Source organism: Falco punctatus (genome assembly GCF_963210335.1).
Source record: "Falco punctatus genome assembly, chromosome: 10".
Classification (NCBI taxonomy): Eukaryota; Metazoa; Chordata; class Aves; order Falconiformes; family Falconidae; genus Falco; species Falco punctatus.
Genome location: NC_137590.1, coordinates 17,304,663 through 17,330,890, shown reverse-complemented (window position 1 = coordinate 17,330,890; position 26,228 = coordinate 17,304,663). Strand labels below are relative to the sequence as shown.

At 61.6% G+C, this 26,228-nt stretch overlaps 3 protein-coding genes across 11 annotated transcripts in view; 2 read left to right on the top strand and 1 right to left on the bottom strand.

The window, feature by feature from the left end:
* The first annotated feature begins 15 nt into the window (after positions 1-15).
* SELENOH (selenoprotein H) lies at positions 16-1,376 on the top strand. The gene is made up of 5 exons (XM_080404541.1): positions 16-148; positions 330-509; positions 608-753; positions 830-943; positions 1,186-1,376. The coding sequence occupies exons 2-4, from the start codon at positions 367-369 to the stop codon at positions 928-930; spliced, it is 390 nt and encodes a 129-aa protein (XP_080260667.1). The 5' UTR covers positions 16-148; positions 330-366; the 3' UTR covers positions 931-943; positions 1,186-1,376.
* BTBD18 (BTB domain containing 18) lies at positions 1,373-9,537 on the bottom strand. Of its 2 annotated transcripts, XM_080404519.1 has the most exons (3): positions 2,960-3,167; positions 2,407-2,543; positions 1,373-2,297 (listed from the first exon to the last, which is right to left on the bottom strand). In XM_080404519.1, exons 1-3 carry the CDS (start codon positions 3,085-3,087, stop codon positions 1,495-1,497), a joined length of 1,068 nt encoding a protein of 355 aa, XP_080260645.1. In that variant the 5' UTR covers positions 3,088-3,167; the 3' UTR covers positions 1,373-1,494. The 2 variants fall into 2 exon arrangements, with proteins under 2 accessions (XP_080260645.1, XP_080260644.1); XM_080404518.1 differs by having other exon boundaries at positions 1,373-2,543; positions 2,960-9,537.
* Positions 9,538-10,816: 1,279 nt separating this feature from the next.
* CTNND1 (catenin delta 1) overlaps positions 10,817-26,228 on the top strand; it is a 31,321-nt gene continuing 15,909 nt past the window's right edge. For 2 of the 8 annotated variants that reach the window (XM_080404473.1, XM_080404472.1), the window contains exon 1: positions 24,856-25,678. The gene's annotated coding sequence lies outside the window, so the exon portion shown is untranslated. Of the gene's footprint in view, positions 11,061-24,854; positions 25,679-26,228 lie in introns of those variants that run through there. The other 6 variants (XM_080404475.1, XM_080404471.1, XM_080404470.1 and 3 more) reach the window with 5 other exon arrangements.

Sequence of the window (26,228 nt, the reverse complement as noted above, 5' to 3'; positions counted from 1 at the left end):
GCGAGCGGGCTGAGTATGGGGGTGCCTTCCCGGTTCCCGCGGGCTCCGGGCGCCGTTCAGCGGTGATAGCCTCCTGCCGCCCCCCTCCTGCGGCTCACCCTAGGGCACAGCCCGGCGCAGCGCCCCAGTCCGGCACGCGGCGCGGCAGGTAGGAGACGCGGGTTCCGTTCTTTCCCCCCCCCCCCCCCCCCCCCGGCGGGGTTTCTGGGGACACCGCATCACCCTACGTGGCGGGACCCCAGTGGGCGCCCCCCTTTCACCCCCCTCAGTGGGTGCCCTGGTCTCGTTCCCCCTGCCGAGCCTCGTCACTGCTTCCCCCCGCCCCGCAGCGGGCTCCCCACAGCGCGGCCCCGGCCTCCCCGCAGGATGGCTTCCCGCGGCAGGAAGCGCGGGGCCCGGCAGCCGCCGGCCGAGGCACTGGAGCAGGCTGCAGCCCCGCAGAAGCGGCTGCGCGCCCAGGGCGAGGGCAGCCCGGGGGTCACGGGCCCCCGCGTCGTCATCGAGCACTGGTGAGCCAGGCGGGGTGCCCTCGCGCGGTGCCGACCCACCCCCGGGGAGCGGAGCCCCTTCCCCAGGTGCTGACCCCCCTGCCCTGTGCTCCCCCCAGCAAGAGCTGACGGGTGTTCGGGCGCACGGCGGCGGCGGTGAGTGAGGCCCTGCGCGGGGCCGTAGCCCACCTCCCCGTGGACATCAACCCCCGGCAGCCGCGCAGGAACAGCTTCGAGGTGTCCCTGGTGAAGGAGGATGGCAGCAGTGAGTGCCAGGGGCGGGGGTGGGGGGGCGGGTGGACCCCTGGCAGCCCTGACCTGTCCCCCCTTGCCCTCCCCAGCCGTGGAACTGTGGAGTGGCATCAAGAAGGGGCCGCCACGCAAGCTGAAGTTCCCCCAGCCGGAGGCCGTGGTGGAAGCCCTGAAGAGCAACCTGGCATAGAGGTGGCAGCCAGGTGCGTGGGGACAGGAGAGGGACAGGATGGGATGGGGGACAGAGGCGGGATGGGGACAAAGATGAGATGGGCTGGAGACAGGCATGGGATGGGAACAGGGACGGGACATGATGGGGACAGGGGCAGGATGGGACTGCGATGGGATGGGATGGAGACGGGGATGGGACAGGGAGAAGAGTGGGACAGGATGGGGACAAGGACGGGATGAGAACAGGAACCACGCACCACCACCCTCCCCACAGCCAAGCTGGCACTGGCACCTGCGGTGTGAGCATCTATGAAGAGGCGAGATGAAGTGGGGCACACCCAAGAGCCCCAGTCCCGTCTCCGATGCTGCAGCTCTGCCGCAAGCAGCCACTGCCGGAGCCCCTGCATCCCCCTGTGTTCCCCCCAAATTCCCCAATAAAGCTTGGCAGGCCACAGCGAAGCTCCACCAGTGCTAACACTTTATTTCAACGCCATGTAGCCCGGGGCTGCTGCAGCCTCTGGGCCTGGGGTGAGGGCAGCTCTGCCACATTGCCCTGAGGGCAGGCAGCAGCACCAGCCCCCCCCTAGGTGAGGACATCCACCTCCTCATCTGACTCGGATGAGGGACAGGGCCAGACACAGACAGTGCTGGGGGGCAGGCATGGCTCCACTGTCCCTACATCCACCTCCTCCTCATCGGAGTCCCCCAGGGGGTCCCCCAGAGGCACCGCTTGCCTGCAGCCCTGCTGGGGTGGGGGAGGCACCTGGCCCTGCTTCCTCCAGGCCCGCTGTGGGGGAAAGTGCCCACCTGCTTGCCCCAGTGCACCTGCGTGCAGGGGTGGCTGCGGTTCCATCAGCCCCTTGTCACTCACTGCCACCGTGCTGGGCACAGTGGGGGGCTGCCTCTCCTGCACCACCTCCCAGCACCCCCAGCTCTCCACCTTTCGCAGTTTCATCCGCCCCACAGAGCTGGGCTGCACGGTCCCCTGAGTGCGTGGCCCCTCACACGGGGGGACGGCATTGACCCTGGGCTCAGCCCTGTGACCCACTGTCACGGGGGAGACATGCTGGGGGGCGCGCAGGCAGGAGCGATTGAGCTGCCGCTGGGGTCCCAGCCTGACCAGGCGTCCCTCCCGGAGCTCCAGGGACTCGAGCTCAGTGACACGAAGGTGGCGGGCAGCTGCCAGCACCTCCTGCACCTCCTCCTGTGTGGCCTCCAGCTCAGCAGTGTAGAGGAAGTGCACCAGCTTGCGCAGTGCCCTGATCTTCAGCCCCCCCAGCTCCAGCACCACCCTGCAACCCTGGGGGGGCAGCTTCTGGCCCAGCTGCTCCATGAAGAAGGGGCTGCAGACGGAGAGGACGCAGCAGTGGGCCACCACTGCCTCGCCTGCAAAGCCAACAGTGCAGTGGCCGTCACCACCCCGAAGCTCTGGCTGCCCTTCCTGGGGGTTGCGGCTCCTGGCCCCCCAGTTCCCTGAGCCATGCTGCCTGCTCACCTTCAGCCTGCAGGACTGCGTCGCAGAAAACATCCCCTCGCTGCTGCTGCTGGTGGAGCTGCTGGAAGGCTTTGCGGAGCAGGCGGGTGCTGTGGTAGAGCAGCCTCGGGGTGGCTGATGGAGAGCCCATGGGCACCCTGTGGGGACAGCGCAGAGCTGGGGACCCGGGACCAGCACTCACCATCCCCGTAGTGGACTGGCCAGAATGGTTTGGGACCAGGATGTAATGGGGCCTGCAGAGGAGCGTGGGCGGAGGCATGTTTTGCAGCGCCCGTGCAGCTGTGCAACAGTCAGCACTGCTGCACCATCACCCTGCAATGCCTGCACACAGCACCGGGCAGCCTGTGCACCCATGCAGTGCCCGTGTGGCACCCCACGGGCCCGGGCACCGGCCACGTGTAGCCACCGGGCCGGGAAACCCCCGGGGTTCCGCTGGGCCGCCAGGGGGCGCCACCCGCGGCGCTCCGCCCGGGGGGAACCCGGTGGGCTGGGGGTTTGGGCCCTCGCCCCCCTTCCCCCCGCTGTGGGCGGGCAGCCCCGGCCCGCCGCGAACCTGCCGCCGAGGAGGGTCTGCCGAGGAGGGTCGGCCACTCGTGGTCCCCTGCCGCGCAGCACGTGCGTGCCTCGTGCCCAACGTCTGGCGTGGCCTCGCCGCTCGCCCCGCCCAGCGGCAGCCTCCATTGGCCCACCCGCCAGCCAATCGCGCCCCGCCAGCCAATGGGACTCGCGGCAGGAAGGGCGTGAGGGCGGGACCGGGTGGGGGGGGGGCGGTGTGCCGCTATGGCAGGGCCGGCATCGCGGGGCTGCGGCCTGCACGCCCGGGAGCCTAGCGGAGCCCTCCCCACCCCCCCCCGCACTCCTCCTGCGACCCTGGCCATCCCCCGTAGCCCTCCTCTGTGCCGGCAGCCTGGCAGAGAAGGCTCATGGCCTACTGCAACATGGCGTTCAGCTCAGGCCTTTGCTGCAGGCAGCCCCTGGGCTTTGGAGCATGTGAGGTGGCAGGCCACGGGCCCGACACCGTGCTGTGGGCACAACACCGTGCCACAGGCTGCCCCACGCCCTCCCGCCACCACCCTGCAGGGCAGGGGCGTGGGCATCAGCCTGGCCCGTCCAGCCTTCACCCTCGCTCTGCAGGCCCACAGGCAAGGCTGCCAGGCCACAACGCGAGGTGGGAGCACCATGCTGCTCATGGTCGCTGGCGCTGTGGCACTGAAGCACACAGGATAAGTGACTGGGGAGCGTGCTGTCTGCAAAGCAGCTCTTCTGGCAATGCGGTGCTGGGGTTGGTCAGCTCAGAGCCCTGCGCCGGGCCTTGTTTCAGGTTTTCAAAATCTGCTGTGGCCCTGTGTGTGAGAAATGGTGTTTTCGCGGCTCGCTAACGCCTTTTGGGAGGAGTGGGGCACACACACAGCAGGCTTCTGAAGGGGAAGATTGATAGTGGGTGCTTGGGAAGCTGTCCTTCATGCAAACGATGCTGCCTACTTAGTTTGAAAGTATTTTGTCATTTTATAAAGCATCCATTGTAAAAACATCTGCGTCAGTCACTCCACACACACGAACAACAATTATAATAATCCCAGCCTGATTGCCCGGAGATACTAGCTGTTCTTAAAAACAACCAAAGTGGGTGGAAATTTCAGGCGCTGCAGAAGAATAGGAGTCTAGATGACGCTGTAGATTTTAACCTACAAAGTTTTCAAATGCGGTATCATCCCCTGATACTTTCCATGGCTTTGCAGATGGATCTGACATGTGAGGGTGGTTTCTTTTCTCCGTTTTTGCTGCATGCAAAATGGATGCAAAGCAAGAAAGAAAGTGCCTGATGATGGGTCTGGGCCAGTGGCTGCTGAGGTTAGTGGCAGTCTTTCCATTGACCTCGGGTGGTTTGGAGCCTGGCCCTAAATACCGAGGGATACAGCAAAACAAGTAATTTTGTATCAAAGTGCTATCATATGCTCATAAAAATAGAAGAAAAATAGAGATGTTTCCTCCCCCACCCCTCACAATCTTTTGGAATTACAGTGATCGGAGTTGTCAGTTGGAAAGCTTGAATTCACCGGGAGCAGATGGATCCAGATGCTGACTGAGGGGTCTGCCTGCCGATTCCAGAATCCAGCTACCTCTGCGTCATGTTTTTAAATTCAACCCCAGCCTGGTGATCCACCTGCGGGTCTATGTCGGCCCCTGCACCCTTGGTCCCGTCCCTGGAAACTTCCCCATGGGAAGCACTTTCAGCTTCAGAGAAGACCTCTGCAACCCTACAGAAGAGACATAACTGGCCCTGGGACATGGTGGGCTGTCTTGACTTCCACTCTGCTGAGTAATATTTTCTGTCGTGCCCCAGCCACGCTGAGACAGCAGAGTAGGGAGAAGGGGAGTTTATTGAGCAGGGATCAAAAGCAAAGCTGAGAAGAAACCCCCTTCCTCTCCAGCCAAGGCTGTGGTGCAAGCAGATGCTCTGACAGGGAGCCTGCAGGTGGAGGGACATCAGCAGTGGAAATCACCTTCCAGCCTGGTCAGCCAGGTGGGGCAGAGATGTCAAAGGAAAGACACAGAGGCAGAGTGAAGTGAAATTACAAAATCCCAAGGTGCTGATTCAGAGGATTTACCCTCGCAATCAGCAGATGAGAGGCAATGTCCCAACTACTGGAAAGCCTGAACCTTCGGTGCTGGCTCGGGGACAGGACCCACTCCCATCCCCTGTGCCTCTGCAGCCCTGCTGCAAAGGGAAACAGAACACCTGCCCTCACTTTTCTTCACCAGAAGCACCAGTCGTCAAGAGGGGAGAAATGCCTGGCGTCTCCTCTCCTCCCTTTCATGTGGCTTGAGAAATCCCCTCCCAGGCTAGGAGCAGAGGCCAAGGCGTTCACCCGGTCACCTTGCTCAGGCTGTGGAGGAAAGAGCTGCATTTGCTTGTCCACCCCAGGGAGGAGACCAAGGCAGAACTGGGCTCTTCCCTCCCCTTTGTGTCCCTCTTCCCACTCCTGAGGTCATCCCAGAGGCTGGGCTGATAAAAGGGCAAGCAACCCAATGTCTCTCCCTGTCCTGGGACATGCTCAGGGCCACCGGCGGCTCTTCTGTCTGGAGGAGGAACAGAGAGCTGGTTGCTGCAGCCACCTCCTTGGGCGAAGGGGGAGCACACACCCTGCACCCCTGGCGGAGAGCACAGGGGGTTTGGAGGCCCCATGGGCTCTTGAGCTGACAGATGACGGGAGGGACAAAGTCCCTCAGCTCTGGAGGCATTAGTTAGGCTCACGCTGCGCAAAACAGCTCCCACGTGTGCTCCTGTGCAAGGCCAGAGTCCACCCTTGCCATGCGAGCTTCCCTGGCCTACGGAAAGTGTTTTTTAGGTGGAACGTGGCACAGATACTCCTCTGCTAGTGGGATGCCGATGCCTTGCAGAGCCTGGAACAGTCACCCCATGGACAGCCTGGTGTGTCCTGTGACAGTGAGTGGGACCGGAGCCCCAGTGGCGGCTGTGGGAAAGCGTGTCAGCCACATTTCCTGGGACTGGGACAGAGCACGCAGTGGGCACAGGGTGGTGGAAAAGCCTGCAGGCCTGCCGGCGGGATGGACTGCCTGTGAGTCAGGCTCAGTCCATCTGGAGGGCACACTGCCCTAGCAGGGCCATGGAACTGCTTTCGGGCAGCGACACACCACCCTGGGCCCTGCGCAGACAACAGGCCCCTTGCTTTCAGGCTGTTTTAGTATTTCACAGCGGCAACAGTGCTAATCCCTGTCACGCAAAGCCCACTTCTCCGCTGCACCCCCGGCAGCTGCGTGTGCTGCCTCTCCCTCCTCGCCAATAGCCTTGTCTGCCCCTAAAATTCACTGAGATTTGATCTGGCAATACCAGCAAACACCCCCACTGTAGATGCACAAAAGAGGCCTTTTATGAATGTAACTTTTACTAGTACCCAAAGCCAAACAATCTATGCTGGAAAAAGCACTGATAGCTTTTTGTTCCGTTGACCCCTCTCTTTAAAGACCGGTGACCGTATTTGCTGCCAGAATCTGCTGGCTGAAAAGAATGTGACAGTAGCTCTCGCTGCCACCCCAGCAAAACATGTAGGACCGTGAACCCTTCTGTCCACCTTCTGGTGTTCAGAAGCTGGTTACCTGAGGCACAGCCCCTGCATTACTGAGGTGGGGACTCTGGCACCTGTCCTTGGTGGGCTGCTGGGCACAGCCCTCGGTGACTCAGTGGATCAGGTATGTCAAGCCAGGTTTATCTCCTGGTGGGATTCACTGGGGAGGAGAAGGGAAGGTAGCTTAGCCTGGAGGTAGCCTAAATGTGCGCTGGTTATCCAGGCTCTCTCTGAAGAGGGAAGAGAGGCCTCCCCACAGGACAAGTCGTGTCTTCCCAAGGCTGCAAAACAGCAGATTCTTAGCTGGTTTCTTTAGGAGAACGGAAATTCCCGCCTTGGGTCTCACTGACAGCCAGGACTGTTTTCCAGTGAGGTCCCCTTTTGCTTTTGTTGCTACACTGCAGCAAAGGAGTCGCCTCTGTTGCCCTGTTCTTGGGAGGTAGCTCACACTTTGCTGCAGCTGTCACAGAAGGGGAAGGATGAAGGCAGGGGTCCGTGGCTGGGAAAAGAGCTAGAGGTGGAGAGGAAGACGAGGTTGTAAGTAGTGGTAGATCACGGCAGGGCTGGGAGGGAAGGAGATTTCTCTGCACACTTCAGTCATTTATTTTTTTAATTTATTTTGTTGTAAATAATGTAAAAAAAATGTAAAAAAAAATATTAATTTAATTAAAAATTAAAACATTTGCACATTTGAGCAAAAGGTGTAATAGGAATTTGACAGTTCAGGAGTGCGATGGCGTGCAGCGAGGTCAGATGTCAAAGGCTAACAGTGGGCCGGTGTGCAGGGTAGGCACGGGAGAGCTGGGCACAGCAGGCAGTGGGCAGGAGGCAGATGTCTCGCTTTCCTCTGACTCAATGCCATGGCGAGCATGTGGAGCTGCCAGACGCTGCTCTGGGAAGGTGTCGGTGTGGACTGTGGACTTGCTTTATTGCTTGGCATCTTCGCATTAGGGCTGAAAAGCTCTGGCAGCCCCAGCTTCCCCCCACCCTTTTAACCCTGGCGTCCGACAGATGAGTCGGTTCACCCCCCTGGTGCCACGCTTCCCCTTGTGCAGGGGGAAGACAACAACCTGTTGGGATTCCCATAGGAAAGGGGCTGCGGAAGTGCCTCGTTATCCTGATTTAGAACAATGCAGGCCATCTCTCTGAACCGCCTGCGCTGGACCTGGCGACAGCAGCCTCCCCTTCCTCCTGTCCTCCACCGCCGAGCAGTACTGATCTCTCTTGTAAACAAGTCGTGTTGCTCTGTTCCGGTGGTAGCTGCGTTTTCTGGGCGTCTCATCTGGATAAGGCATCAGCAGCGCTGTAGGATGACAGGGGACATGCAAGATGTTATTACATGTAATTACTGTAAAGGAGGGCAAATTTTCCCATGCTAGTAACACATCCCTCCTTCCCAGGAAGAAGTGGGGCAGACTCCTCTGCCGCAGTAGTTATATTCAAACAAGAGCATGATCTGCTGCTGGGTGAGCCGAAGCCAGAGGATCAGGGTTCAGCCTGCCTTCAAAAGTAAGCCTGCATTACTGGGTGTTCCGGGGCACGGCTGAATCAGGAGTTGGAGCTGACATTGCACTGATAGACCCTGTCCAGCTCCATCCTGCAGCCCTGGGGACAAGAGGCACTCACTCAGCTTCAAAGAGACCCGACTCCACCTCCAGCTCGGAGCCAGCAGAGGAGTGTTCTCAACAGTGTGTTTAATCTTTGAAGAAACTGAAGACTTTAAAGGTTGTTAAATTTCTGGGCTGGTCGAAATAGCAACAACGTGGCCACACACCAGGCACAGCAGAAGGCTGCCCTGTGCTTTTTGCACCGGTGGCCACTTACCTGTTGCCAGTGTTCAGTGTCAAGAGCAGCCACCTGCTGGGCACTGTCCCCTGCCACGCATTGGGGCGTCCTGCCTGCATCTCCTACACTTTTAGGCACGAGTGAAGCCTTAGCATGGCTTGCATGCCCTGCTCTTGGCCACCCACCTTCCCTGGGGTGGGGCAGGGAGGCCAGATAATTCAGGTGGTAATAGGGGAGGGTGAGGAGAGTCACCGGGGGCCATGCTTGGAATCCACTTGTGGGCTGAAATTATTTGCCAGCTGATGTGGAACAGACCCATCTGGTGATTCCCACATGCCAGCGCCACAGATTTCGTGCTGCTTTCAACCTTGCTTTGCCAAGAGCAGTGGGTTTGTGTGAGCACGCTGGGCCCACGTGTGCGCCCCACCGACAGCCTGTTGTCCAAACAACTTGGGCAGTTGTGGACGTGTCGTGGCAGCCGGTGCTGGGTTGGAGGAGCAAGGTGTCTGTGGTGCTTTTTCCCTGGGGGAGAGCTGTCCCTTCGGAGGTGTCAGAGATCCCTGGGACTGGCAGGTGAGGACTTCTCTTCCCAGAATGAACCGCGAGAGCACCTCTTCTCCCTCCTTGTCCCCAGGATGCGGGGGACGCATCCACCTTCCTTCTTGTGTGGGTGAAGAGGAGGGGAGGGCAGCTGAGGAGTATTTGAGATCCAGGAGCCGCTCTCACTCGACCACAGGGCTGGGAGGGGTCCCAGCATTCTGGGTGACAACCAGGATGGAGGGACACAGGGAGAAGGTCCCAGTTCCCCGCTGTGGGATGGAGGGGAGGGGTAGAGGCCAGCTATCTCTGCTCTTCACAGCCAGCGGGCTGGGCGATCTGTTTTACAAATCAAACATCAGGGAGAGTTTGGGGGTCTCCCAAAACACGCCCTTCACATGCACTGAATCCCATTTCTCCTCATTACACCTTTTGTGCCACCTTTAGCAAACACCACCCCAGCTAGGGGATTACCTTCTCCAAACATTCGCAGGCTGTAGTAGCCTGTCCCCCCCCTCCTGACCTCACTGAGCAACCCACCCATATTTACCCCTAGAATCACCCATCCCCACCCAAAACCTTCCTCAGCTCTTTTCCTCTCATCGTTATCTTACTAACAGCTTGGTAGTCAGGAGCCAGCAGGATTGTCCCCAGCGCCTGGATCCCACCAGCCAGGGCCAGAGATTCGCCTTCGGGAGACCTGGATCAGCACTTCTGCCGGGTGAGCAGCAGGGAGGGTGGGAAGGGGCAGGCTCTGCACCACTTCCTCGCCCCCCCGGGGAAGGGGGAATGCTCCACCACCGGGGTGCAGGTGCAAGCGCGCACGCAGCACCCGCCTGCCCGAGCTCAGCTCTGACCCTGTGGCCGTGGAGCGGCAGCGGCAGGCCTGGGGACGTGGTGCTGCTTCCTCGCAGGGTGCTTGCTGCTCACTCTGCAGTTATGTTTCCCTGGTGGGATTAGTTGCGATTGCAAAACTTCACGTTTAGATTTCCTGCCCCCCCCCCCCCCCCCCCCCGGTCCCCTCCTGCTGTTTCTGCGTGCCAGCAGGGATGGCAGCACGTTTGGTTTAGTGCTGTGGAAGTCGGACGGAGCAGGATCACTTTGCCCAGCTGCCTTGCTGTTCCTGTCCACTGTGACAGGCACCCTTAATGCCGCCCCCTGCACCCTCCCCGCCGCAGCAATCCGTCTCATCGGTGCTGTCACGCGCTCACACGAGGCCCCCCGGCGCCTGCAGCCCTTTGGCTGTCCATGTGGCCTTGGCCACAGGACAGGCCTCCCAGAATCGGTCATGCTCCCCTCAATGGGGTCTTCAGGCCCCCCCTGCCCCCGGCTAGACTGACTGACAGTGTATTTCTCCGTGGCTGTGTCACTCCACCTGCAGTTGCCGGTGCAGGAGCCCAGGGGACATACCGCAGGACAGAATCCACCTGGGACAAGCTCCTGGGTTCAAGGGCCAGCTGGGGAGCTCGGGTGCTCCCCCGGGGCGAGCGTTGGCAGGGCTGCACCCAGCATCGGCCCTCTGGAGCCAGAGGGACGAGGTGACCCCCGGGGTGGGCCCGCAGCCCCCCCGCAGAGTCCTGCTGCTGGACAAATGCCACCCCGGATGAAGTCCCATGTCTCCCCCTGGCTCTGGCAGGACAGCCCGGGGAGGGGGCTCTGCTCTGGAGGGGCTGGGCTGTCCCCAGAGCCCCTCACCCCCCGACCCCAGTGGCAGACCCCGAGCCTGGGGAGCAGCTCAGCCCCCCCGATGGGATTCCCCGGGGCCTCCCTGGAGGTGGATCCCACCGGAGGGCAGACCCCTGCCTGGGGACCGTGTCCCCTGGGGCAGCGCCCAGGGTGATGGACTGCCCCAGGACAGACCCCCCGGGGCACAGACCCCACCCGGGGCAGACCCCCAGGGCCCCCCCCCTGCGGCGGCCGCCATGGCCAGTCCGTGCGGCCCCGCGCTCCGCCCACGGCTGGCGCGGGGGGCGCTGACGACAGGGGGCGGAGCCGCCCCGCCTCTCCGGAGCAACTTCCATTTTAGGTGCGGGAGCGGCGCGGGGCGCACGGTGCGGCCAGGCCCGACCTCGCTCCGCTGCGCCCGCCCCGGCCCGCGCCGCCGGACCCCCACCCCTCGCCCGGCGCCGCGCCTCTCGCCTCGCCGAAGCGGCGGGTCCCCGAGGAGCGGGCCGGGCGGCCGTGCTGCCACCGCGGGGAGGGACCGCCCACCCTCCCCCCCGCCCGCCGAGGAGCCCGGCCACGGTGAGTCTCGCTCTCGGCGGCGCCGCCGCCGCCTGCCGGGGGAGGCCCGTGCGGGCCGGCGCCTGCCGGGCGCCCCACGCCCTCGCGGCGGGATGGGGGGGCGGGGCGGCCGGCGCCCTCCTCGCGGCCCTCTCGGCGGGGTCGGCGCCCGGCCGCTGCTCCGCTGCCGGGGCCGGTCGGCGCCGGGGCCCCGGAGGCCGGCGGCTGCCGCCCGGGGGCGGGGTGCCAGGCGGGGCTGCGCCCCGCGGGACCGGCCGGGGCGCTGGCGGGGCCCGGCCCGCCGGGAGCCCGCGGGCAGCGACACAAAGGCGGCTGGGCCGGGCGGCCGCCCCGCTCCGCTGCCCGCCCGGTGCCGGCTCGCCGCCCCCGCCGCTCTCCCATCCCGGAACAAAGGCAGCCCGTGTGCCAGCTTCCCACGGCCGGCACCGGCGGGGCCCCTCCGCCTCCCTTTGTGCGGGCGGCTGGCTCTCGGCCCCACCGCGGGGTCCTCGCCGGGGCTCCGGCCCTGTCCCGGGCTCCCTGCCGCCCGGCCGCGGGCGGGCCCGGCCCCCGGTGCGCCCTTGTCCGCGCCTTTGTTCTGGCGGGGCCGGTGTGCCCGGGGCGGGCGAAGCGTGCGGGTGGGGCAGGCGGCCGCCCGCCGCAGGGCGCGGTAACGGGGCAGCCGCCGGGCAGGGCCGTCCGGCGGAGCGGCGGCTCAGCGGGAGCCCTCGGAGAAGGGGCTTGGCTTGGGGCGAAAGCTGCGGTGGCCCTCGGTCCTGAGGGCTGGTGGCATCTGCGGGGGGCGCGGCGGGGACACCTCCGCTGTGCCCCTGGGCCTTGGGGCGGGAGCCTGCACAACAAAGCTTCCTCCGATTGTCGGGGCGGCGGGGCAACGGCTCGGTGCCTGGGCGCATCCAGGGATCGGGTGAGGCCGGGGGTACCGGCGCGCCATCTGGACCTGCGGTCGGGCCGAAGGCTGAGCGGGGGCTGGGCCGCAGGGCTGTGGCACCCAGGCTTGCGGGGGCTTCTGCCTGGCCCCCGCTCAGCCGGAGCCGAGCACCTGAGGTGTGTGTGGAGCCTCGTGGTGGTGTCCAGCTGCAGCTTCCTGCAGTTCCACCTGACGTCCCCCTGTGCTGTGCGGATGCTTTTGGACTTGGCTGCCCAGTTCTTGGTGTGGAGTTAGGACAGGCTTGTCCTCGGCTTTGTAGGGAGCAGGGAAAGCTCAGCACCTCCAGGACCCGATTGTGTTGGGAATCCCGTAGTCAATGAGCCCGTATTTGAAACTTTCATTCCTGTGCCTTTCTCTTTCTTCTCTGAGAAGGTCTCCTGAATGTGGTGAGGTGTGGGTGGGTGGCTGGCTGGCTGGTGACTCATAGACTCTTGTCTCCAGTGCCCGCAGTGTGCACTCTTGTGCGTGATGGATCTGCAGCGCCTGCCGGGGCCCTTGCTGGAGGAGCAGGGCAGCGTCCCCCAGGCCTGCAGGAAGCCATGGGCTGGGAAGAGCATGAGCAGAGGAATTGTTAGTCTTCCCCATGTTTACCTTGCTTGCTCCCAGTGCTTTTCTTGAGGCAGGTTCTCTTACCTGTCAGTGTTTACTTGTGCACTCTAAAGAGAAAAAAAAAGGCAGTTTCTAAAATAAACTGTTCTCCTTCCACTTGATTGAACTTGGCTGGGACTCTGTTGCATGCAAACGACTGTCCTTTGTTATGTGCAGCATTTGCTGGAATCTTTCATGGAGCTTTCCTGGAAGGGGTGGGAGGATGAAAGCTTGCTTAGTGGCGCGCGCTGGGCTTGCCTGGGCTGCTGCGGAGGGGTGAGCCTCCTCCCTTCCGACTTGGAGGTCAGGCCCCAATCTTTGTGGTTGAGGAGCCCTTGAAGCCATCCCTTCCCTAAAGATGGGCTAGGAGTCAGATGAATGGTTCAGCCCAGACCATGCAGCCAGCTTGTCTGTCCCTGGATTGCCTCTCATCTTTTTCCTTCTGCAGCCTCTGGCATGAAGATAAGACCTTGGTCCATTGTGTCTGTGCTGGGGGTGTCTTTAGGACACCCAGAAAATAACAGCATAGCTTGGACCATGCCTGGGAGGCTGTTGGCTTCTCAAAATAGCTTACCAGCGTCTGTGACTTTAGGGGAGAGTGCTGGTTAAGTCTTGGTTTCTTTTCCTAACAACCCCTTGTAACTGCCTGTCATTTACTGCTGGCAGGGATGGAGCCCTCTTCCAAGACTGTGGTGGTACTGTCTCCAGGGAAGTACAGAGCTGTCTTCCTGGCTCTAAAAACCCAGGTCTCTGCAGCATGGTGTTTTTTCCCTGTCCCTGCCCTGCTGGCTGTGAGAAGCAGAACTGTGGGGCTGGTTTGGGTCCATAAAAGGCAACAGGTGTTGCTGGGATGTGGTGACGAAACCCAAACCTGTTGGGTGATTCAAGCAGCTCCTCCGTGTGTGACACAGGGCTTGGCTAGTGGAGGAGGTTGTCCTCTGGCACAGAGTGCAGGAATGCGACTTGGCATGCAGCTGTTGGAAAGGAGCTGGATTTACGGGCTCTTGACCAAAGTCCTCAAGGTCCCGAAGGTGGCCAAGGCGGGGGGGGACACAGAAAGAAGCTGTTTCTTAGAGCCAGGTCTTGTACTGGAAAGTCCCAGCAGCAGGCCGATGAGTCTGTCCGGCTCCTGCCTGTCTTGTGCTTGTTGCTAATCAGCCTTCCTTGCCACCCAGGAAGGCTGCTGGCGCTGTTCTGCCTGCTGCTGCCGCTGGCTCAGCACAGGCGTGCCTGTCCCTGTGCTTGCCCTGTGCAGGGACTGCTGCGCATGGGGGCTGGCCTGTGGGTTAATTTGTCCTGTTGGGTTGCCATGTGACAGCCCACTGAGGGGGCTTCGAGGTGGCAGCGAGTGCTGTGTGGTGGTCCTGCAGTACTGCTCCCCGTCCCTGTCTGCCTGTGGAGGAAGTAAGTTTTTTCCCCACGAGGGATATTGCTTACTCGTTGCGAGCAGAGGGCCGAGATGAGGTAACTGTGGGGTGTGGGGGCAATCTGGTGACTAAGGAGCACAAGCTGCCAGGTGTGGCTCTGGGACAGGTGAACCCATAACCAGGGTGCCTCACCTTTGCTTCCATCTGCTTTTCCCAGTCCAGAGCAGGTATAGGTCAGAGGTTGGCAGTGGGGATGCCCGGTGTGCGTGGGCCTTGGGCCAAGGTGGGAACTGAGCAGTCTCTGCTGCCCTGCAGGCAGCTTCCATGCCAGCTTCCCCCACCTGCAGGGAGATGAGCTTCCCTGCAAGGGAGCAGTGACAGAGGAGTAGCAGATGTCCAGGAGCTTGTCCCTGTGTCCTTAACCTTGTGCTGCAGGTCCACAGTGACTTTGCACTGCAGAGCTCTTACCCACTGCCAAAATGCTTGTGCCAGTGTGGGTCTGGTGGCCTGATCCAGGCTGAGCACATCACCTGCGTGTTTAGTTTTAACAGCTCGTTGCCCAGATGTTTGTGCCAATGGGAGAGCAGGGTTTATTCTGTGAAACCACCCACCACCGCCCCGGCCTTTTGTCGTGCTGGGAGGTGGGGGTGGTTTTGAGGCTGCAGGGGTGCGCTGGGGTGTCAGTCGGCATACAGGCATCCCAGCTGGCTGCAGTGCTTAACAGAACGATCTTGATGGGCTGCTTGTCCAGGCCAGGAGTGACTGGCTTTCCAGCACAAGCAGGGAAGGGTCTGGGCAAGTCAGGGTAGTGGGGCTGAGCCCTGGGTACAGCTCTCCTATAGCTTGGCTGGGGTGGCGTGCAGTCATGGGAGTGTGGCTCCAGCACTGGTATGAGGGCATCTCCTTCCAGCCTGGTCCTGGGTGCGCTGGCTCTGGTGGTAACTGTGTGCTGGGCTCACATGTGTGAGGGCAGGAGCTGTGTCTCCATCCCAGCCCTGCCTTCTGCTTCTCTGGGCGTTGGCCCCAGTTACAGCAAACGCTGCTCAAAGTTCACCAGCTTCCTGCTGCTGGCCCCTCGTGGGCGCCGGGAACCTGGAAGCAGTGTGAGCAGTAGCAGCAGGGGCAGGTTCCTTGAGAGCCGGCAGCACGGAGGAGGGCAGCCTGTGTCATGCCAGGAGTGGAAGGTGGCTGAGATGTTGTGGAGGAGTAGGCAGCAAGAGGAGTTGCTCTCCGCTCTTGCCTTGCGAGGCTTTTGCAACTGCAGAAGCATCTCCTGGGTAGGAGAGTGGTCACCTGGGATGAGTGGCCCAGCGTGGGAGCTGGATGTCTGCGGAGCAGATGAATACCGAGAAGAGATTCCCACTCTGGCCAGGAGGAGGAAAGCATCTTGCTGTCCTCAGCTGATGCATTTCCCTCTTGCTGTTGTCTCGTGTGGTGCTTGGGCTGGTCTTTTCTGAGAAGAGCTCCTAAATCTCTCTGCCGCTTCCTCACTGGTGCTCCCAGCTCCTCTCCTGGCCCGGTCGGAAAGGGAAGATGTGGTGCTGGGCTGCTTGCATGTGTGGGTAGCTGCGATGGGTGGGAGGGAGTGTGTCAAACTGCAAAGACTAGTTTTTCCGACCTGGAAGGGTGGGTCACCGATTGTGTTTGCATGCTGCTGGCAGGCCCCTTGCCCAGTGGAGTAACACATTCTTGCAAGCGTGTTGCTGCATGCAGCACTGCTTGCCGTGCCTGGCTCCGGCTGCAGGCAGGCTAACTTGCTCGAGGGGGGGCGGGGGGAAGAGAGATGTCATCCTGCCCCATGCTAACCAGGGTCTGATGGGGTAGGAGGGGGACAGCCTGGAGGTGCTGCTGGGGGGGGGGGGGGGGGGGGGAGGGGAGTTCTCTGTGATGTGGGGAGGCCACCTGCTCCAGGCTGGCTCTGTAGCCCTCCTTCCTTTCTGCTTTTACCTGCAGGAGGGAGCTCCCCTCCAGAGCACACTGGGGCAGCAAATGGAGAAACCTGCTCTCCCTTGATCGCTACCCAGTGTCTCCAGCAGCTGGCTTGGGTGGAAAACCCCTTCCCTTCTCTGTTCTCCTTCCCTCCATAGCAAGAGGAGCTGCCCTGGGCAGGGCGGATGGGTAGGCCCTGGGGAGTACAGCTGTGGCAGCAGTCTTATGCTATGTGAGGGGGAGGCGGTGTCTTCTGGTTTGCCTTCCCAGGGATGTCCCCATCCTGCCTCTGGGAGCCTCAGGAACAGCACAAGGTGTCAGGTGGCCCTGTTTGATTGTGCCTGTTGGCCAGTGGGGTTGTGCAGATGAGGTGTGTGAGGGGAGGCTGGAGAGCAGCAGTACATGCTAACTTGCAGTCTTGGTGAGCAGGTGTTGTGCTGGAGTCCTGTTAGTGCCTTCTCAGCTCTGCAAATAACAAGCCCATCCCTAGGGCATGGTGGGCACAGCCATGTCCTCCTGGGGTTGGAACCACAGCCTCTTGCACCCTCTGCCTGTAGGATACACCCAGCCCTGGGGGGGAATGAATACCACCATGGGCGAGGAGCCCTTGCATGTGTTACCCAGAGGCAGGACACTTCCAGCAAGCTGGCTGGGCATCTGGTCTCCTGGGGGGGACCATGTCAACCTCCTGGCTGGGGCTGGTGGTGCCTGTGCCTGGTGTTCCCAGCCTGGTTCCAGGGTGTGTGCATGTGGGCTGGGGACAGTGGGGAGCGGCCCTTGGCAGGACGCTGTGTTTAGTAGACCCTTACAGGAAAGGGAAGTCACGATGTCACCTCCTGTCTGACCAGGAAATGCAGGTTTCCTTCCCTTTGGCTCATGCAGGAGCCTGGGAAGCTGCTTCTCAGCAAGTGGGTTGAGGGAGCAGTAGCCTGATGTGGCATCAGCAAACAGCTTGTGCAGGGGGCTGGGGGGAGGATGGAGTCCTGCTGTCCCTCTGAGCAGGCGGTCTGCTGTCTTGCTTGTCCCTTGCTGCTGCGTATGTGTGCTGGCTAGTGCCAGCCAGTGTGCTAAAGGGTTGCTGAGCACTGGGGGGGACTTGCTGTTACCCTGCTGCAGCCCACTGGGGGGGGGGGGGGGGAGGGCGCAGCATCCCCCTTCCCTGTCGCTGGCCTGATGCTTCTCTGGTGGCTTTCCTTCACCCCTTTGTTACCCCTCTTGGCAGAGCCCTTGAAGCTGTCTTTGAGTGCAGATGCACACATGCCATTAGAGAGCAGGGAACCTGATGAGGTCATGTTGAATGGAACTGGGGTTTTCAGCCTTGTGCTGTGACTCAGCCTGCTGGCCACCCTACCTGCTCGGGGAGTCTGGGCTGGATGAGGGGAGGGCAAGGGGGTCCAGCTTCTCCTGGGTGGCTCCCTCGGGCCACCCCTACAAGGGCGGCTTGGCCTAATCTGGGCAATTCCCTCCTTGCCGCTCCCACACAGTGAACACGACTTCACCACCTGCCTGTTTGCTCAGCCTGGGGAGGGGAGAGGTGTGCAGCTTGCCTGGCAGACAGGGTGCCCTTCCCTTTGGGCTTGCCGGCGGGGGGGGGGGGGGGGGGGCGGGGGGGGAAGCTGGGCTACTGTCCTCCTCCATATTCCTGATCATGCTTTGCTTCCTTGTTGACTTCAGACACTGCTAGCGGGGAAGGTGGATAATGGTGGCCAGGCTCCTGGGCTGGGCGCTCTCTGGGTGAGCCCAGTAGTGCAGCTCCCCGGCTGCCGCTGGAGCGATTCCTGCTGTGCTCCAGCCCTCTGCGCCTTTGCACGCTGGTGGGAGCAGAGCAATTGGAGCTGCCCCGAGGCTGGGCCACAGGGTCCAGCCTGGCCACAGGTGTCGGGAGAGGAAATGATCTCAAGCGGCTTCCCTGGGAAGAGGCGTGCGGGGCTGTGGTGAGGGATCTGTGCCAGGTAAGGGGGTCCCAGATCTGTGTGTCCGGGTGCTGGGCTGGCATCAAGTTGTCCTGTCGCTCTGCCGGCGGGGGCTGTTCAGGCTGGTAGCTAGCTGTGGCTGTGTGTGCCGGTGGCCAGATGGAGGGAGGCTTCCCTTAATTCTGTGGGGAATGCTGGCCATTGGGCTGTGGCTGCTCTGCTTGGGGGTAGCCAGCAGCAGATGTGAGCCCTTGAGGAGCTAAATCCAGCTCTGGGACCGGGTGCCGGAGCAGCTTCACCCCACCTGCCGTGCCCTCGTACCTCTGCTGGGGCTCTGAGGGAGGCAGCTCCTGTGGTGCTGCAGCCTCGGGTTTCACTGAGGGGACTTTGCTCCCTGGGCTCTGCTGGGCAGCCCTTATCGCTGCTGTTTGTGTTTGCAGTGGGAGAGAGGCAGCTGAATGGGAAAGCTCAGTGTGGCGTTGGGTGGGGGGAGAGGCGGGTGAAGGGCAGGGAGCCAGCGTAGCTGGAGCCTGGGGTCAGCGCTGACCTTCAGCACGACGCCGAGGTTCCAGCTGAGCCCTGTGGGCTCGGGGACATCTTGCATCCCCCACCAAGGTGGCAGCCGTTCCTCAGGCGCAGCAAGGAGCTGGGAAGCTGCCCTGTGATGCCGCTGGCTTGTGTGTGGCTCCTCGGGCTGGGGCGGTGGGACTGCCCCCTTCCCCCCATGGAGCCCAGGAGCTGCCTGGGTGCAGCAGGAGCCTGCTGGCTGCCAGAGCATGGCCTGTCCCGGGAATGCTCTGGCCCCGTTCCCAGAATCCGGCGCTGGGTGTTTGTTTGCTGCTGCGCCCCTGAGGTCTGGTGCTACTGTGACAGGAAGCGGGAACGCCGGGGGAGGGAGGCCGGCCGGCCGGCTGGGATGTGCCTGTGAAATCCCTTTGTCCCTGCCGAGCCTCAGCTGCAAATTCCCACAGAGAAGAGAGAGCTGCCTTTGTGCTGCTGAAGGGCTCCCGACATGTGAATCCTCTGGGGCTGGGGGTGCGAGCTGTGGGGCTAGTGCCTGTGTGGGGTGGGGGGAGTGGCAGGGACCCCTGTCTTGCTGCTGTCCCCAGGGTGAGGGACCCATGCGGGGAGTGGGGCTGTTGGGCTGTCCTCGGGCGGCGGGATGTTGCTGGCAGGAAGGCTCTGGCCCCGTGGCCGTGCCACTCGGGGATTGCGGGTGGACAGTGTTTCTGCTTGGAGCCCAGTGGCTTGGCTGCCTTCCTGCTGGGAGGGACGCTTGTCCTCTCCTGAAAGCACCGAGGGAAGCTCAGTCTCCCTTCCACTTGCTGTTGTGCTGGCTGCTCCCTCTGGCTGGTGTGGCAGCTGGCACTTGCCCAGCTGGTACCAAGGTTGGCAGCTCTCCCGGCCCAGCCAGGAGGGAAGGGGCTCCTCCAGCGCTGCGTCCCGGCTTGTGCCCGGGAGAGGGGTGTGTGGCTGGCCTCCCTCGCCTGCCCGGCAGGACAGCTGCCCCGCAGCCGGATTGCTGGCATTCCAGCAGAAGAAGCCTCTCTCTCTGTGGCTGGCCCCACGCTGCTGCCTCTCTCCATCCTGCTGGGGTGGTGAGTGGGACCCTCCTGGTGACCTCAGCTGGGCTGGGGGCACATCCCTTCCCCAGGGCATCGCCCACCTGTGATTTTGCAACCCTCAGCTGTGTCCAGACCTGTCTTTTGGACCAGATTGGTATCGTGTGTTCTTGGCCCCCCTGCCCTTGCTGGGGCGGGCGAGAGGACGTGTAGGCCTGCTTCCTCCCCTCCAGCCGGGCGCGGCACCACCCTGCCCCTTATCTCTCCCTCTTTATCGTCTTCGCTGGCTGCTGGCCTGCTCCCGTTTGAGGAGCGGTCCCTGCCTGCATCTCCGCAGGTAACTCCCTGCTCCGGAGGGAGCCTTTCCCAACGGAGCTACGCAGCCTTCGTCCCTGGTGCTGGGGGCGGCAGACGAGGTAGACCAGGTGGTGATCCCGCTGCCGGTCCAACCAGTTGGGCGACAGGCGGAGGTGAGCGGCTGCCTTCCCGCTGCCCGAGGCAGCTGCTCCGGGCGGTTGGCCCGCCCAGCCCTGGCCAGGGACCGGGTGGCTTGGGCACGGCTCCCCCCGAGCAAGGTGGGGCTGTGCCGGGGCACGTCGGCACCCAAGGCGGTGTCTGACCTGCCCGCGGGAGCAGCCCTGCACTGCCCGGGGAGGGCCAGCCGCCTGCCAGCCTGGCTAAAGTCCGTTGTGCCTGTGCTCCGTCACCTGCCTCCAGGGACAGCCCTTCGGGCTGGGGCCGGGCGGGCAGCTGGCCCCTCGGCAGGCGATGGGAGAGCCCCTCTCCTGCAGCGGGTCGGGTCTGCCGGGGCTCAGGGTGGAGCGGGCCAGGGAGCGTGAGCACAGCGTGGCAGCCTGGGTGCATCTGCCTGGGCAGGCGGGTCCCTCCCTGGGGCACCGGTTGGCAGGGGGGGCTGGCAGTGCTAGGTATGGGTGGGAGACAGCTGCTGCCCACTGCCTGCTGTTCTGCTTCCCCTGCCGCCCGAGGGCTGGTGTGCTCTCCTGAGCTGAACACGGACGTGTCGGGGATGAGCTTGGGCCCATGGGTGCCCTGCCCAGTGCTCTGCTGGCTCATGCCACCTTGGCTAGTGTTGGTGCTTGCCACCTCAGGCAGGCTGAGGTCGAAGGACCAATGCATGAGCCTGGATGCTGTACTTGGGGGTTGGAAAGATGCCAAAGATGCCAGCTCATTTATTTTTTAGCTAATTGAGGCTGAACAGAAGCCTGTGGTGAATTAGCAGGGCTGTGAACCTGTGCAGAGCCGGCAAGTGTAATGCACGGCAAGTGCTCAGACAATTGCAGGCTTGAATTATTGATGGGGCTTCTGTTTTTAAGTGCATCGTGATAGGCAGCTGGAACCAGGAGAATTTGTTGTTTCCTCTCTCTCTGGAGGGCAGTGTGTGTGTGTCTAGGGCTGAGAGCTGTTGATGTTCACTTTCTAAGGGCAGGGGCAGCCAGCTGGCTTCTCCTGAGTCCCTCAGATTGATAGGGCAAGGCAAATCGTTTGAGCAGTGTTGCCATTTTTTCTCCAGTCAGCGCTGGGGACTGTGGCGGAGCAGGAGCAAGTTCCTTAGGTGGGACATCCCTTGTCAGCCTGGCGGGTGGCTCTGGCCCGAGAGCCCGGAGCTCCCGGTGTCCACACAGGGGCTCAGCCAGCCCAGGCCCTCTCTGGCTCTGCTTGCAGCTGGTGCCGAGCCAAAGGGCTGCTTTGCTCGTGCCTCACAGCAGTGGGGGGGCTGTGAGGGGTGCCAGGCAGCGGTGACAAACCCGGCCGCTTGCTTAACAGGTGCCCAGGGGACACAAACAAGCAGTAAAGCTATGGGGAGGGCTGGGACTCTGCAGTCGAAACCGATGTGGCTCTGTCCACCTGCCCCCGGTGCCAGAGGGCTGTCGGGAGCGGGTGCCCGGTGTGTCTCTTAGGGAGCTGGGGCAGGGCTGATGTGGTGGAGGTAGTTTCTGGCTTTGTTAGGTGCTTGGGTTGAACTTTACCAAAAATCTTACATGCTGAGAGAGCAGCCTTAGCTCCAGGGATTCCAGGACTGTTGTGTGACAGCTCTCTGGGGACTCGGGGTGCTGAGCGGGGCTGGGGCAGGTCCTTGGAAAGACTCAAGCAGAGGGCTGTGTCCTGGAGATCTCCTATGCTGCCTGTCAAGCCTCCTGCCTGTGTCTTGTCTTGTCCGTTCTCCCTGGCCTGTGGTGCACAATTCTCCACCTGCCAGCTCAGTCTGGGCCCTGGGGCTAATTCTGTGGCTCACAGGGGAGCCTTCAAGGCTTGAACTCCATCCTCTGGCAGAGGAGGGTGCAGGTGAACTCTATGTGGATGTGGCTGTGGTTTGGCCCTGGAAATAATTTTTCCGGGCAGAGGATTTGTTCTGGGTGGAGGCAGTCTGTTGCCCCACCACCACCACCAAGAAGCAGGAGCAAGGGGGTTTGGAAAAATGGGCTGTGTCCAAGCTGTCCCCAGTGAAAGAGCTCTGGAGGACTTGGTCAGGGTTTAGGGTGTCTTTCTGGCTGCTACGAAGCCTTTAGCTGAACTTAGATGATTGTGGTGGGTACCCGCGGTGGGAAGCTCTGTGCATGGAAGTCAGCTCCTGGCTGCCTCCCTGCCAGCAAGGGGGCTCTTCTCTGAAGGTGCAGTGTGTTGGACATCTCTCTGGTGGACCTGCTCTGGCTTCAGGACCTCTGGGCACAACCCAGTGGTGCCAGGAAGCTGGGAGGTAAGGCCAGAGGGATTTGGTTGTAAAGTTTTCTGGGTAGCTGTGTTGGTCCCTGGGGGTTCCCTCTTACTGATAGCCATGGGGGAAGTTGCTGTGGTCCTTCTGCCCTGGGGCAGAAGCTGCTCCAGCGTGTGTTTTGTCTTTAGGCTTTTTGTTTTGCCCTGAACCAAGGCAGCCAAAATATTTTTGGCTTGCCGGGGTTTTTAAGTAACGGGTGTGTCAGCAAGTGCCTCGCTCATGATGAAAAGGCTTTCATGCAGCTGTCCTCAAAGACAGTCAGGGTCTGGCTTTGGAAAAATGCTCTGTAGCTGTATCTTCAGAGGCTGGGGAGGAGGAGGAGGTGGGAATGGGCACAAAGTGATCCCTGGAATTTCACCCTTGCGGGATCTGGCATACTTGGCTTTGAGTTGTCACCAGCAGCTTGCTGGCTGGTGTGCTGGGGCTCTCCCCTTCCCTCCCCTCCCTGTCTTGTGTTGGAGATGCTCAGTGCCCTGAGCTGGCATGGGGAGGCAGTGAGGGGCTGTGCTGTGCCCTGGAAGCCCCTGTCCCTGAAACACTGGTGTGCGACCCACCGCAGGAGGGTTTGGGGGCAGATTCCCCACAGCTGGGGGGGGTGTAAGGCCAAGTGGCTGTTGAGGGTTTTGTGTGTTAGCCAGCCATAAGGGAACAGCTGTGCTCCAGGGCAGGATGGTGCTGATGTGCGTCTGCAGGGAGAGCTGGGGACAGCGCTTGCTAACCTCTCTGGACCTGGCACTGCTGCTTGGTAATTATGTCTTCAATCCCGGGTTGGTGAAGGCTAGATGGCTGGAAGGAGGTGGTGTGTCCTGATGGTGGAGGCCCCAGGAAGAACCCCTCTGGCAGTGGGTGCCCTGTTCTGCTGGCAGCTCTTGCCAGTGATGGAGCCATGCCCACTGTTCAGGGCAGGAGTGACAACCATGCGTGCGGGACAGGCTCCAGATGCTCAGAGTCACTACCCCACTGTTTAACATGGCCTGATCTGGTGGAGAGACCCTCAGGCGGCCACCCCTGAGCATAAACTGATCAGTGTGTTGATGGGTTTGTAGAGCCCTGGGCTCCTCGCAGCCTGGGACAACAGCCCAGCCCTTCCTCTGGCTGCCCTGATGTGGCAGGTTCCCTGAAAGCCCCTTGGCTGCCTGAGGCTTCCTGCTCTGACCTGATGGCCCAAAGGGGAAAGGGAGGCCTGTGTCCCCCCCTCCTCCCACCACCTTCTGCTTGGGCTGGGGGGGACACTTGTGAGTGCACAGGGACAAGGAGAGCTGGTGGGCAAGGGACTTGTCCTGTTCCTTCCCCCCACTGTTGCATTTACTCCCTGTGGAAGGGACGGGAAGGAAACAGCCTCACGGCTTCTCTGGCCCCTTATCTGGGGCCCTGAGCAGCCCTGCAAGTTTCATTGTTAGCTTCCATGTTCCCTGGGCCCAGGGGACGTGCAGAGGTGGGGACCCGGGGCTGGGGAGGCGTTGCTGCAGCTGTGCAGGGCTGGAGGAATCTGTTGGGGTTGCTGTCTCTCCTCTATGTGCCTTCCTGCAGAAGCAAACGCTGCTGGTCTCCACTCACAGCTCAGTCCTGAGGCTGCCTGCAAGCGAGCCGGCCCGTTCACAAGGGCAGGGTCTCAGCTAAATCTCTCCTCGAAGCCACCATGCTGGCTGCATCTTCATGTGCCCCAAAAGTCTGCCTTTTCCGTGCAGAGATGGCTGAGGGCAGGCTGGGGAGCTGCTACATAGCAGCATGGCTACTTGGAGAAGGTCATGTCGTGGAGGATCCCGTCCTCTGTAAGGGGGTTTCCTCTCCCTAAAAGGGCTTGGTGAAATACTGCTCTGGAAATTAGTTGCAACAAGCCAGTGGGGCTTCTTGGGGTTTTAGATGCTCCGGTTGCGTGGGGTGTCTGGGTGGTAGGACCATCCCTGGACCTGCTGGAGAAGTCTGGGTTGTGGCAAGGAGACGCTCCCCTTTTCCTGGGGGTGAGGGACCAGGTCAGTGGTCCTGGCTGGCTGCAGGAGCCTCCCTGCAGCAGGGCTTGTGGAGCTGGGCCCTGCAGACCTGCTGTGTCTGCGTGGGCTGACGGTCCCACAAGGTGGAGCATCTGTGTCCTTGTTTGAAGTGGGTGGGCACCAACCAAAGATGAGGAATGTGTGACTCAAGGGTGAGAGCTGGAATGTGTCAGCACTGTTCTGGGAGGCACCAGGCCTCTCCTTTGGAGGTTCTCTTGCAAATCTGTGGGGCAGGTCAGACCTGGGAGCAGCAAGGGTCAGAGCCATCCCTGCGTTTCCGTACAAGGCTTGGGAGTCAAACTGTTGAAAAAAGCTTTAGGGCATAGCTGTTGTGAGCTTGGAGGAGAGGAAAAGTGTGGGTATGAGCCAGCAGTTGTGTCTGTGAGCCTCCAAAAGCCTGCTCAGGCTCCTGAGCCAAGAGCTGCAGGCCGCTTTCCTCCTGGGGTGCGGACTGGCCAACGAGCATCCCAGCCCATGCTCGGCTGGGGCAGGGTGCTGGGAGCTGGAGCAGGTGTCCCTGTGCTGTGGCTTCATCTGTTGCTGGGCTCCACATGGGCACGAGCAGAACTGGGATTTTTTTGACTGATGAAGGCAGATTACAGGGTGGTGGTGACCAGATGTTCAGACATGCTGCAGGCAGCTTCTGAAGCAGTTGGAAAAAATCCACCCTGCTTTGCTGGGCTCAGTTGTGGTGGTGCCACGGCATCTGATAAGCACCGTGGCTGCCTGTGTCCCAGGGAAGCTGGGGTGGGTGGGTGGGGGGGCAGAACCACGGGGAGGGTTGGACTCATGGGCGGTGGGGGAGGCTGAATTTCAGGAAGGGTTTGATCTGGGATACGCTTGAGATAGTGTGGGGAAATTAATTTAAAAAAAGAAACACACCAAAAAGCCCTGCTCTGAGCTCCTCAGAACCAGCATCTTCTGCAGGCTGGGTCTGGAGGGACAGGGCTGCCAGGGAGTGTGGTGCTGTGGGAGGTGCATGGGACAGGGCTCTGCGGAGGGGCAATGCCACCCGTGCTCTCTGTCCCAGGTCGCTGTTACAGCTGCACTGGGGCAGTGGCACAGGGGGACTGGGCAGAGCCGATGCTGGAGACCGTGGGAAAGCAGTTGCTGTGCTGGCTGCCTGGCTCGAACGAGTCCCCACACGCCTGCTGTGACTGCACGGGTTTGGGAAAACCTCTCACAGGCTTGCTGGGACTCGGCTGGGTTGCACGGTGGGGGTGGAGGGCTGAGCCCTCGCCACTCCTCTTTGCCTGTGCCGCATCTCCCATCGGTGGGAAACAGTGGGAGATGCTGGGGGGCTGCTGTGGAAGTGGCGCCGCATCTGCCACCCTGCGCCGGCCCTCTCCAGGCACTGCTCCATCCCTCAGAAGAGATGGTGGGAGAAAGGAGCCTGTTTCCCCCCAGTCTGTTGCCTGCCCTGCCTTCTGTTTTGAGTTCAGTCATGTGATCTATTGTTTTTACCTCCTCTCCTGCTGTCCCTGCAGCTCTCTTCCCTCCTGCTTCCTCACTGTGGTGGCTGGGCTATTTCTCCCATGACTCTCTGCGTCTAGACCTGGCTGTCCTGTGCCTTTGCCAATCAAACCTGAACTTCCTCCTCTAACAGGTCTGTATGGAAGAATATTGCCTTTCCCTAGCGAAATATGCTGATTGTGGTGTGCTCGTTCACTGTTTGCCTTTGGGGGAGGATGTTGGAGGGGTCCAAACCAATGCCCATCCCTAGATCTGTGGGCTGAGGGCCTCCTGGGTTGGCTGCAGCCTTGAGAGCCTGGAGGGGGGTGAGCCTTGGCAGCAAGGGGGCTCACAGGGTCCCCTTTGGGGGGGATCCCGTTCCACTTCATCCCTTCCCCTGGGTAGGGAAGGAGCTGGGGTGGTCTCCTCACTTCTCATCCCTCTGGGGAGGAGGGAGTGGATAAGTGACACAGCCCTCAGCCCTTCCTTGGAGGGAATAATGGGGTGTGGGTCACTTCACACTCTGTGGGAGTGTCCTCTTTTCTGTCCCAGGGACGTGCCCTCTCCTCCTGCCAGGGACTGCAGGCAGCTTTTCTTTGTAGGGGAGGTTTTCCTGCGGCCTGAGGAGAGCCCTTGCAGGAAGAGGCAACCTCCTCAGCACACAGCAGCTCTTGTGAGCCTGGCTCAGCCCCAGCTGTTGGGTG

Coding starts and splice junctions, on each gene's coding strand:
- BTBD18 (XM_080404518.1), bottom strand. CDS start 3,284: ATGGCCAGGGTCGCAGGAGGAGTGCGGGGGGGGGTGGGGAGGGCTCCG. Junction 2,544..2,959: donor CAGACCCTCCTCGGCGGCAG/GTTCGCGGCGGG, acceptor CTGTCCCCACAG/GGTGCCCATGGGCTCTCCAT.